Here is a 13209-nt window from a genome sequence, read left to right as displayed (position 1 = left end):
CGAGAGGCAGCGCTGGAACAGACGGCGGACCGTCAGCGCGATCCCGACATCCAACTACCAGCTTTAATATACTGTAGCGACTCTCGCTAATGAATCTCTGGACAATGTGCTTATCTTCTGGTTTTATTGTCGAGAAACAGGCTACTGTCGGCCGTAGCCTACGCCGAACAAAAACACACCATCGCTCTCCAAAACAACAACAATTCCCGCGTCCCCATAGGTGGCACTAAGATGAGTGACGTCACATTGTGCGCCCTTCACTGACCATCCCAAAACTCTGTAAAGTGCAACGGCGCTCCAGAACATGAAAACACAGTCCGTTACAATACGCTGTTGGAGCTGGAATTACCGCGGCTGCTGGCACCAGACTTTCCCTCCAATGGATCCTCGTTAACCAGTATGGATCAACCAATTGAGCCATATATACGGCGCTCCGGATTACAAGGCGCACGCGCCGTTTTTTTAGTAAAAAAAGGATTTTAAGTGCGCCTTATAGTCGCGAAAATACGGTACTTGTCTCTCTTGGTTGTTTGCAGACAGCAGAGACAGAGTTGACTCGGGTAGATCGAAGCTCTCCACCAATGGACAGCATGGAGAAGGAGGCTGGAGACTTAGTTCTGGCACACATGGAGGACAGGTTACTGACCCCTCACACAATGTTCAGGGACAACACCATGGCTTTGGCTCTCTATCTGAGCCCTCACTGTTGTACAGACTGCAGCAGGAGCGTCTGCTGGAGGCAGCCCGTGTGGCAGAGGAGATGGCCAGGAAGGCCGCCGAGGAGGCGGCCCGACAGCTGGGGGTGGAGCATTCAGCTAAGATCGTCATGGAAACACTGCCAGAGTCCAACGAGCAGTAAGTCACGTACACATACAGTGGGGAAAATAAGTATTTGAACCCCTGCCGATTTTGCTAGTTTTGCCACTTTCAAGGAAATGTGTGATTTATAATTATAAGTAGTTGTCTTTTAACAGTGAGAAATCAATTAAACATTTTTTTTTTAATTAAATAAATAAATAGCGTTTATGACTTTATTTGCATTTGATGAAGAAAATAAGTATTTGAACCCCCAAGCAAACAGCAAGAATTCTGGCTCCCAATGACCAGTTTTATGCCCAAAAAGCACACAGATCTTCTAGTCTTCATTAGGCCTAACAAGGTGCACCTGAGCTCAACAGGTGATGTATATAAAAGAAACCTTTCCAAAGAATGATACTTCTCACCTTCAACCTCACCACTATGGGCAAGACCAAAGAGTTGTCCAAGGACGTCAGCGACAAAATTGTAGATTAGATGGAATGAGTTGCAAAAGCATCGGAAAGCAGCTTGGCGAGAGCCACTCAACCGTTGGTGCGATTATTCGCAAATGGAATCAACGTCAATCGCCCTCGGTCTGGGGCACCACGTAAGATTTTATCTCGTGCAGTATCTGGGATCATCGGAAAGGCGTGGAATAACCCCAGTTACTACACGGGGGGAGCTTGTTGATTATCTCAAGACAGCTGGGACCACACTCACCAAGCGAACTATTGGAAACACACTGCGTCGTAATTATTTGAAGTCCTGCAGTGCGTGCAAGGTCCCCCTGCTCAAGAAGGCGCAAGTACAGGGCCGTCTGAAGTTTGCCAATGAACACCTCAATGATTCCAAGGAGGATTGAGAGAACGCAATGTGGTCAAATGAGACGAAAATCAAGCTCTTTGGCATAAACTCGGCTCGCCGCGTTTGGAGGGGGAAGCTTGCTGAGCATGACCCCAAGAACACCACCATCAAGCATGGCGTTGGAAACCTCATGCTTTGTGGCTGTTTCTCTGCTCGGGGTACAGGACGACTTCACCGCATCCAGGGGGCTATGGATGGGGCTCTGTATCGTGCCATATTGGGCGAAAACCTCCTTCCCTCAGCCAGGAAGTTGAAAATGCGTTGAGGGTGGCTCTTCCAGCACGACAATGACCCAAAGCATACGGCCAAGGCAACAAAGGAGTGGCTTAAGAAGAAACACATTAAGGTCATGGAGTGGCCTAGCCAGTCTCCGAACCTTGATCCCATAGAAAATATGTGGGGGGAGCTGAAGCTTCGCGTTGCTAAGCGACAGCCACACAACCTGAAGGACTTGGAGAGGAGTGGACCAAAATCCCTCCTGGGTGGTGTATAAACCTGGTGACCAACTAGAGAACAAGAAACGTCTGACGTCTGTGGGTTACTCCATTAAGTAATGTTTTGCTTTGGTGTTCAATTTCTTCTGCATCAAATGCAAATAAAGTCATAAATGTTATAAAAAAGCAGTTTTCTGGATTTTTTGTTATTCTGTGTCTCACTGTTAAAATACACCTACCATTATATTATAGATCACACGTTTCTTGCGAAATTGGTAGGGGTTCAAATGCTTATTTTCCCCACTGTATGGTATACCACATTTTTGACAAAAAGCTGAGGTATCTTGTGTAGGTTAATCATTTTTTCGGTGAGTCTTAATAACAGTAAAACTTACACTATAGGTTCACACAGAAACACTCTGCTGTTTTCTGTTCTCAGACTGCCCAACATCCTTGAGGAGGAAAATGAGGACGATCCAGAGTAAGTCCTTCTCCAAGTAGATGGTCATTTGTCATTTTGACCAGTGTTCTTTACGTGCTATGAATCACTCAAAATCCTGACTGAAAATCCTCAAACAAACTATTGTTTTGTAGAAAGTCACATAACTGATTTGGAATGGAGTTCTCAAGGAACGTAGAGAGGAAGGGAAGATTAGAGATGGGTCTGTAGTTAGCCAACAACTCTGGAGCCAGAGTAGGGATTTAATTACGGCTAAACATTGTTAATATATAGTAAAGAGACAGGATTTATAAATTGTAGAAGTCAGTTAAACAAGGTTAATGAAAGAGAAGCCATCCAAGTAGGTATTGGGGCTAACAGCGACATCCAAGGTTCCTACATCTGAGGACTGGTCGGCACAGGTTGAAAAGTTCATGAAATTGTTACTACTGAGATCCAAAGGAATACATGGCACGACAGAGCTTGGACTCTCTGTCAGTCTGGCTACATTGCAAAAGAGACACCTGTTTTTTTTGCTAATAATGATGAGTAATAAGCTGCACTTGCATTAAGGAGAGACCTATTACATGCTTTAAGGCTGTCTCACCAAACTAGCCTAAATTCTTTTAAATTGGTAGAGCGCTATGAAGCCAAATCCAGGTCAAAAGTTTTGTTCATTCGAGAAAAAAACCCTGAAGTTTAAGTTTTGTTGTTAAAAAATACAACACTGTAATCAAAATAAAAATAAGTGGACGAAAAATTATTTCGGTTTGAATCTAGTTTTTTTTTTTTTTAATACATTTTTTTTCTTCAGACTTTTGACCCTGATGTGACGTAGGGGGCGGGGCATCTCAAGGGTCCAACAGTTGCTACACTTTCTCCGTACGCTGAGGGTCTTTGATATGAATAAGAAAATGTTGCTCCTCTTCTACCATGTCATAGTTAGTCTGGTTTGGTAACTTTGTGTAACACCCAAAATGGGGCATTTAGGTCATTAGGTTGTTTTTCTGTTTGGTTTCTGTCACTCACCCTTCCCTCTTGTTTCAGACACACGCCCTCTTGTGTGCCAGCGCCCTCTGTGATTGCAAGCCCCGCCCTTATAGTTTACACCTGTGTCTCGTTCCCCTGTGTATTTAGTCTGTGCCAGTTTTTTTCTTGTTTCCAATGAGTTTATCAGCGATTTTCCTAAATGTGCCTTCCAGTGTTTTGACCCTTTTCTGTCCACCCGTCAGCCTTTGCCTGCCGATTTGGATTCATCCGCCTTCTCTGTCTGACTACCCTTGTACCAAACCCCTGCCTGAAGTAAACACAATTTTTGCCCCTGACTACCCTGCCTTGAGTCTGCTTTTGAGTCCAGGTCCTTGTGGCCCCAGCTCCCTAACACTGCGGTGTAAAGCTGAAAACTCAGATCTAACACAAAGAGCCATGCAAATTATGGGGGTCAGACAGCATTAATCACGCAGGTTGTCTTTGATGAAACCATCATCAGACAGGCTCAGAAGATTATTTCAGATCCCACCCATGTCCTCCACCTTGAATTCCAGCTTCTTCCCTCACGCAGACGCTTCAGAGTCCCCCAGTGCAGGCTCAATCACTTTAAGAACTTCCCCCTGTCCATTAAAGCCTTAATTGGCAAACTAGCCAGAACCTAACGCCTGCAGCGCAGACCTATTTTTATGTTTTTTATATGGCTGGCCACAGTCTGTGGATATACTGTATGTAGGCTGTTATTGTCTGTATTTCTTAACAGATTTCTTAACAACAAAACATCTATTTAAAAAAGACCTCTAGAACAGTTGTCAAAAGGCTTTTTCAGAAATATTGGACATCAGTAACTGAAGGTATTGGTGGGGAAAGTTAAAAAAAATAGTTTCAGCTAAAGATGCAAACGAGTATTGATCTTCTTCCCCTCTAAATGTTCATTTGGTTTTTAATATTCCACCAGAAACCACTGTACCAGTGGTACAGCAAAAACTGGTGGAAATAATAAAGTGCATTGTTCTTCTCTTCATTCAGGCAGGAACCTTTGCCCTTCTCGTCCAGGAGCCTGATGGACGTCTGTCCGGCTGATGAAACTTTGTCATCAACACAAGTGGAACCGGCATCGGAGAGGAGAGACCTGGACAGTGCAGACCACCAGACCATCACCCAGCAACCCGAGCCAGAAGCTCCGGTATCCTCCCCCACAGATCAGGTGATGGAGTCCTAACTGTTATGTTCTCCAGCTTCTTCACTTCTTCAGTTCTTCTCTGGTTTATTTCAGCTAATTTGCTTGCTTGTCACAGAGTTTGCTTGCTTGTCACAGAGATGTATGTGTTGACATTACAGCTTATTGCCTCGTGATATTAAGAATTCCTGCGGAATAAAAATAAATTATATTACATTCCATGTCATTTAGCTGACGCTTTTATCCAAAGCGACTTACAATAAGTGCATTTCAACCATAGAGATACAAACTCAGAAGAACAAGAAACAAGGAAGTGCATTTTTCGTCAAATAAGCCATTACACAACATTATATTATATTATTAATGTTTCAGATAACAGCCATTACAGTTTGTTCGTGTTTAGTCAAGGTATAGTCTGAAGAGGTGAGTCTTGAGTTTGAGTAATAATAATTAACTGAACAAACTACTTCTATTCATGGAGGTATTCATTTGAATATAGTAAAATAATGAAATGTGATGCTTTATATAATAACAGTTTACATTTTAGGCAAGTTTATTGTATGGCACATTTCAACAACAACGCAACTCAGAATACTTCACATAAAACCATTAAAAGGCAAAAGAAAAGAACATTAAAAAGTGTCTTTTCCGCCAACTGTACTGCACATTGTGAGCATTGAACCGACATTCAAACAGAACTCCTTCTCTCTTTCTATCATTGATTAGCCAAAACAAAATTTCAGTGACAATGATTAGTGGTGGGGAAAGTATTGACTAGTGCGCTGTAGCAAAGCGTGTACTGCGATATTCCCACTGCTGATGCTGTGACTGCTTGAAATGATCCAATAGTTGTAATGTGGCGAGGAGTTTACCACCTGCTGGATGGAATGTGGACGCTGAGTCCACGATGCAACGTCATCTTTGATTTCTTCCAGTAACTGTAATACTGCTGCCATTTCACCAAGAGGCATATGTGAGGAAACCCACACTCTGGTTTACACCTGCTATTAAGATCAGATGTGTCCATCTGTCTGTTCTCCAGTCTGTCCATCATCTGTTTCTTATCTGTCCTCCTGCCGGTTTGAGAGTCTCAGCAGACCTGCAGCTCTTTGGAAGTTTGTCCCAGATATGTGGAGCAGAAGAACTGAACGTTCTGAGTGTGAATGATGTTCACTATGATCAAAAGGTTAGCAGAGATGTTAAGTGTGTTTGGTTTCTGCTCTTCTTCTCTCAGGATGATGCAGCAGATAGTGGTTGTGGAGGTAAGAGAACAACACAACAGCAATATAAATATAATGATATCTAAGTGAGTTTGCAGGTTGCATTCCTACTTCCACAAATAGCCTCTCAACGTCTTTTACTAACTTCAAATAGTATATTTAAGGTGTAACTTGCTACCCAAGAGTTAATAACAACAAAGCTCACTGGGTGTCAAAGGTAAACAGGTCTGTAGGGTTCAAATGTCAACTACTACAATGTGAACAGTTCATTAACGATTCATAACCAATGAGTTCCAAAGATAACTGTTTAGTAAACGGTGTATAATAACAATGAGATGCTCAGATGCTCCTGGTATTACTGTAATAATAATAGCTGATTACCAGGAGCAAGACAGATTCGGTTAAAAAAGATTCAGTGTGTTAGTTTGATTCTGATAATTTGTTAATATAATATATTTTAGATCTTCTACACTAATTTTCTCCTCCTGGAAGTCGCAGTTCTTTGACTCTGACTGTTTTTCTGTCTAGTTCCCAACATTTTTTCTCCGATAAAGAGCTTTGTGCTTCGATTCCCGCACGTCAATGAGTGTCTGGAGAGCTGCAGGAACCTGATGCATGACCACAACCTCGCTGCTCCTAAGCTGAGCCTGCCACCGGAGCTGCTCCAGCTGACCCGGGAGCTATCGCAGCGCTGCATTAGCACCGCCAGGCGCTTCACATGCATCGACTCCAACTCCCATGATCCTCAGCAGCCTTAACCCTGCCCTCGCTAGCAAACCCTCAAAGAAAGATAGACACCTATAGATACAAACTTCTAAAGTGCCAAACCAATCACCTTAATCCTCTTCCTCATCACTCCCATCATGCACTGCTGCCTCGAGCCGCCTGCTGCCCACACCGTACGTCTGCCATTGAGACGGAAATCAATTCCTTGTCATTTTGAAATGAGGCCTGCAAGCTATTAATCAGCTAAAGAAAAACAACATCATTTTATATTTAGATAGTAAATATGGCTATTATCTTTGTGTATCATTAACATTTTTTTTTAAATGTGATGTTGTGATGTCAGTTACTTTGAGACAACGCTGTGTCTGCTGCTCTGTCCCTCAGGCCGCTGTGGTGGAAGTGTGGGTGGAGCTCTGGAGCTGAGGATGGAGGATTGGCATCGGGAGGAGAGGAAGGGAAAAGGCCTGAACATCCCTAAAATTATCACAACCCCAGAGCCAGAGTGCGGAGCTCTGAGTGCACCGCTGTCCAAGCTGAGGTAACAGGAAAGTCTTCAGCTATTGCTGAATGGCCTGAAGGGGGCGCTAGAGAGACTATGCTAGAGACACAAGGCTAAAGTACTTAGGCTAGAAGGTTGAGTCCTGATGGCTGTGAGCATACTCTGCTTTATGGTCTGTTGTCCATGTTGTTGTCTTCACGCCCTCTTTTGGTTGTGGTTTTATTACCTTTGTCCCTGTTGTCTTTATGTCCTCTCAGTGCTGCCGATGACAACGGTGATGAACTGAAGACCTGGTTAAGCGATGGAGACCTACTTACTCCAGACAATGAGTGAGAGAAACCACACAGACACACTTTTTCCTCCACTTCTGTCCTTTGTCCTCCATGTTTACTGTCCTGCTATCGTCCCACAGAGAGTGTCTTCAGTCAGCAAGCAGCCTGGTAGTCCAGGAACGTCTCAGTAACCTCGTTGAGCTGTTTAAAGATCGGACGCAGCGGCAGAAAGAGCGCTTGGTGGACCAGGACGAGTCCGAGGAAGAAAGTCCTTCAGCCTGTAGGTGTCTCATGTTGTCTTGTCTTTGACTTCATGTTGTCTTCATCTTCATATTGTTGTGTCTTTGTTTTCATGTTGTCTTCCCACAAATGCTATTGATTCTTACTGCAGCCCAGAGCAAAGCTCCTCCTCCTCCCCCCCCTCCTCCAGAAGAGAAAAAAGATGACCCCCCGCCAGCAGTGGGAGAGGAAGAAGAGGATTGTATTCTCCCCTTTCAACTCCTGGGACGTCCAGTGAAGATTCCTAAACTTACAGGTCTCCCCCGGCTGCCGGACTGGGTCAGAGTCCTGATGAAGTTCCACTTCCCTTCCAGCATCGACCCATTCACTGGTGAGCAAGTAGAAGAAAGTAGACATTTATTTATTTACTTTTGAATCGTATTCATGTGTTTGTTGTGTTCTTGTGTGAATAGGAGTCTATTCTATCCTTTGTCTGTCCATCTGTCCTCTGTGTCCAGAGAGAGTTGTGTGTTAGTTTGTCAAGTCCTCACATGTTCTTACTTAAGAGAACAATTCAATAGTCTGTCTGTTAAAAGATGCTCCTATATTTTATGTATGAACCGACTGATAACAAATATTGTAGATAGGGAGATTTGCTGCTGCAGTAAAAACACTACTAAAATGTCCTAGGAATAGACTATCAAAATATCCTTAAATGACAAAAAATAAAAGTAGTCATGATGCATAACAATATACATTTTCTTACTAATTCATTCATGTACATCCCTTCAAGGGAGGAACAGAATTTAATGACGTATTCTTACATTCTGTTGGTAATAATACATCATTACATTACATGTCAATTAGCTGACGCTTTTATCTAAAGCGACTTACAATAAGTGCATTTTTAACCCATGGTTTTTACATTTTTGCCCGGGGAGCAGTTAGGGGTTTGGGTATCTTGCTCAAGGACACTTTGACATGGCGCATGGGTCAGCCAGGATTTGAACCTTGCGGTTCCCAGCACACAACTCTCTACTCCATGCGTCCATTTACCATTTAGAGATATCAGCGTCTTCAGTGTGCCAATTCAAACGGATTTGTGCAGTTTGTAGACAATATGAAGCTTTCATAAAGTCACTTGTGATGAGTACAAAACATCCCTATTAGAAGTTGGTTCTTGCTCGGTTCTATACTGGTTTTGTTTCTCTAAAGTGGACTATTGGGCGCTGAGTACTAGTTAAAGTGAAGTACTAATACCTCAAAAGTATTAAAAGTACAAGTAGCTCATACATACAGTACTAGTAAAAGTACTTCCTGTCCCTAAGATCTGATCTACGTGGTCTGGCTCTTCTGCGTGGTGGCGGCCTGGAACTGGAATGTGTGGTTGATTCCCGTCCGCTGGGCCTTTCCCTACCAGACCCCTGAGAACCTCCACCTGTGGCTCCTGGTGGACTACACCTGTGACCTGATCTACGTCACCGACATTCTGCTGATGCAGCCCCGCCTTCAGTTTGTCCGAGGAGGAGATATTGTGGTGAGCATGATATTATAATAATATACATATACTGTAGTAGCATTTGTCCGTTTGTTATAAAAACAATCCATATATCTATTTTAAAAACATTTGTGTTTGTGTTTATTATAAAAACATGTGTTTGTGTCATATTTCCATAACCTTTCAGAGCGATAAGAAGGACATGAGGGAGAACTACATGACCACTGAGAGATTCAAGGTGAGACTAGAAGATAATGACAGAATCCTAACCCTTATACTGGGGACGAGGGGATGGGCATTCATTGTTGGAATGCATTGATGCCATTCAAAATGTTCAGCTCCTTCAGGCCTATCAATTAATAACTTCTTAGTTTGAATAACAAATATTCTGTCTCTCAATTCCCCCACCACCCTCACCCAATACCATCATTTCAAAATAAAAGCTGCAATGATTATCCTTAATTTAACCATGAATCTTAGGATAAAGCTATTTCGTTGAATACTTACCACTCAACTACTTACTACTACTTATAACTACTAATATTACTAGTACTTCTAGTAGTACTTTTAGTATTTTAACTGCGGGGTACATGGGGATAGGGCTGGGCGGTATGGCCAATTTTTCATATCACGGTATTTTAAAACATTCTGGCGGTATCCCGGCAGACAGTTTTTTCTTTCAAGTAAACATCATTTGACACCGAAAAGGACCACACTTACCTGAACAGCTGTTTGCCTGGCGAGTTAGCATGTTAGCTGTTGTGGCTGCTAGCGTTGCCACCAGAGGCCATACCAGCAGCTCGACAGACTTTGCAATGAATCGTTTTCTCATCTAACGTAACTTACGTCGAATTTTCCAAAAACAAAAACCCTCCAAACCGACTCAGCTCCTCTCTGGGGAACAAGTTGTGTTGGTGCATCCCTGGTCTCTGGTTGTTCCTCCTGTATCACTCTTTTCCGTGTTTTTATGTAGCAACAGAATTTCTTCTTGTGAAAGTTGGCAAGCTGTACCCAGCATGCAGTTTGGTGGGGTAATTTTTGGGGCTGTCAACATAAATGCATTAATAGGAGATTAATGTGGTCAGGGTTAATGCAACAAAACATGCCTTTGTAAACCAGAAGTAAACCGAAAGTAAAAAAAGGTGCGTTAACTACGGTTGGAAGTGAACCGGGAGTTGAAACGCCTGTTAGCTGCAGTCAGTTATATCGGATAAAGAAAGACGGTAGTTCAAGAAGGATGGAGAAAGGGAGTGAGTGGCAAACGCACCACTTAATGTACCGCTATGCTAAGATAGCTGCTAGGCTAAGCTAGCTGGAAGAGTTGCTAGTTCAACATGTCAAATGTGCGCTGTTTTAAAGCACAGTTTCTAAAATACACATTTTCTAAAGTGATTACCCATTACTTGATCGATTTAGTCTTTAGTTCTTTAACAAACATTCATTCAAAACAACAACATCATTCATTTATTGCCATTAATCGAGATGAATGATTTTCAAAATGTGCGGTTAATTAGTTCATTTTTTTAATCTATTGACAGCCCTAGTAATTTTATAAATGTACAATTATTAGTGATACAATTTTTTTTATTTTTTTTTGTCACAAGCTGTTGTGTCTGGTGCTTTACCCTGCTAAAGACTGTTTATTGTGGGTTATATATTGTTGTTATAAAATTATAACCATGACTCAATCTTAACACGCATAAGACGAGTAGCTTCGACTGCTACGCGCTTCGGGTGGTTTGTAAATTCTGCCTAAAGAGGTATGACGGTACATGAAAAAACGTACAGAGTTCTAACTAAAAGCAGTTTGTTTCTCACGTCTTATTGAAAAACACATCATTGGTTACCATGTAACTTCAGTGATATTATAAACTAAGTTATTAAGTATATCCAAGTGATTTCTAGTGTTATCCCAAGAGGTCACTAGTTATGTTCTTTATATTTATTATACCTTTAGTTTCATTAATATATAATTATCAAACACATATTAATAAGTAGTTTTATTTATGAGGTATTATTAGTCTATTCTCTTGTACTAATTGTACATTTTAAATGTTATATTTTCTACTCTATTTCTTGTTATTGACAAAACATGATCACTTGTTATTGATCTCAGATGGACATCATCAGCTTGTTCCCCATGGAGATACTTTACGTTTTCACTGGAGTCAACTCTCTGTTGAGGTTCCCTCGACTCCTGAAGGTTAGCACGTTCTCTCTCTTCATGCAGATGTTCATCCAAATGTTATGTATATAAATCTATATCTATATAGATATATAGATATTCGTGCTGATGTCATATATTTGATGTTCATGTAGATCAGGGGTCCCCAAACTTGTTCCTGTGAGGGCCAGATAACTTTTCCCTTCTCTGGGGGGGGCCTGGGGTCAGATTGCAGTGGGTGCCTAAATGTAAACATTTATTGTTTTCCAGAAAGCCACATATAACCAAATAATAACAATCCAGGATCTTCAGAGAAAAAAAGTGAGGAAAATAAATAATATCACTTAATGAAATAAATAATCAAATAATCTTTACAGAAAAAATGAAATAAATAATAACCGCCACCGCCTCTTGACCGATGAGAGCATTGAACAAACAAATAATGGTTTGACCACTGCAGGTTAAATACCCTGCATTCTGAATCAACCTTTTCTCCATTATTCTGTTATACTTCACAGGGCCTAGTCTAGGATTTGCGTGGCCAGACTGAAAGAAAATCATAATGCCCCTCTGGCATTGTTCAGGGGGCCGGGCCAAATGTTTCTTTACACGATCATGCAGATGTTCATATAGATTTTCCTATGTCCATGCAGATGTTCATATAGATTTTCTTTACACGTTCATGCAGATGTTCATATAGATGTTCTTTCATATGTCCATATAGATTTTCATTAAGACACAGCACCGATTTTCTCGTCCCCCCTCTCTTAGTACATGGCATTCTTTGAGTTTAATGATCGGATGGAGGCTGTGATGAAGAAAGCATACATCTACAGGTGAGTGATGTTAACCTGCAGAGACCAGCAGGGGGAGCTTTTTAGCAATTAGTGATGTTTTTGATCTCTATTTCTTATATTTTAAAATTGCAGATATTTTCATTGTCTATCTGTGCATAATGTATAGGGTGATCCGGACGTCCACCTACCTGCTCTACTCTCTGCACATCAACGCGTGTCTCTTTTATTGGGGATCAGACTATGAAGGCCTCGGATCCACCAAGTGGGTCTACGACGGGAAAGGAAACGCGTAAGAACCAGTTGAAACCAGCAGGAAGTCACACAGCTGGAGGGTAGGGGTGTTGTGTCAGTGCGAGGGGTTGTGACCTAACATATCGGCAGCCTCCAGATGGCAGCAGTGAGCCAATAGTAGATTAGATTATAAAACTTTATTAATCCCCAGTCTGGAAACTCATTTGCCACCCAAAAATTCTACAGACTCATACAGACCATAGACACATAACTGACCAGAAACACATTTCAAGGAACAAACCAAGAAGATGGCTTATTAAACATGACATCAGAAGGATGCTAAACATTACATGTGTTCACTAACAAATGGAACTGCTCCTGGAATGAAAGACCTTGTGAAGATCCGACGGGCGAACGGTTAGGCCGACAGGGAGATGCTTTCAGGTGATATCAAAAGATCCAAGCATCCTTAAGAAGAAAAGTCTTGACTGATCCTTCTTAAAACAGCATGGGTGTTATTTTACAGTTGAACTTACAGTCCAGATAAAACCCAAGATATTTATAAGACTCAGCAATTTCTACCTGTTGACCCGAACTTATCACTCGGGGAACCTCCTCCTTCTTCCTTCTTAAATCAATAACCAACTCTTAGATTTTTCCAACATTTTGTTTTAAGAAACTTTCATTACACTAGCTGACAAAGGATTCAACCTCCTGTTGAAGGCCAGGTCATCGCAGAACTTCAGGGTGTGTGGATGGACACCATCAAGGCCTGCTGCCATGTTTACAGAAAGGCGCTTTAACTGCTGTCAGACCGACTCAACATTCATTTGAATGGCTGGACTACAGTTCTCAGGACTACTCAGTGCAAGCGGAGCGAG

The 13209-nt window shown here is 42.0% G+C and overlaps 1 protein-coding gene across 2 annotated transcripts in view; it reads left to right on the top strand.

The window, feature by feature from the left end:
• Positions 1-13209, top strand: part of cngb1a (cyclic nucleotide gated channel subunit beta 1a) — a 41098-nt gene that overhangs the window by 12177 nt on the left and 15712 nt on the right. For both annotated transcript variants that reach the window (XM_062561974.1, XM_037453069.2), the window contains exons 10-23: positions 537-637; positions 715-855; positions 2536-2577; positions 4552-4729; positions 5937-5964; positions 7033-7186; positions 7405-7476; positions 7560-7699; positions 7811-8029; positions 8967-9175; positions 9324-9374; positions 11253-11339; positions 12072-12136; positions 12264-12386. In XM_062561974.1, coding sequence (XP_062417958.1) covers positions 537-637; positions 715-855; positions 2536-2577; positions 4552-4729; positions 5937-5964; positions 7033-7186; positions 7405-7476; positions 7560-7699; positions 7811-8029; positions 8967-9175; positions 9324-9374; positions 11253-11339; positions 12072-12136; positions 12264-12386 — 1610 coding nt within the window. The remainder of the gene's footprint in view (positions 1-536; positions 638-714; positions 856-2535; positions 2578-4551; positions 4730-5936; positions 5965-7032; positions 7187-7404; positions 7477-7559; positions 7700-7810; positions 8030-8966; positions 9176-9323; positions 9375-11252; positions 11340-12071; positions 12137-12263; positions 12387-13209) is intronic.

Source organism: Pungitius pungitius, chromosome 4, assembly GCF_949316345.1.
Source record: "Pungitius pungitius chromosome 4, fPunPun2.1, whole genome shotgun sequence".
Classification (NCBI taxonomy): Eukaryota; Metazoa; Chordata; class Actinopteri; order Perciformes; family Gasterosteidae; genus Pungitius; species Pungitius pungitius.
This window is presented reverse-complemented; position numbering and strand designations above follow the sequence as displayed.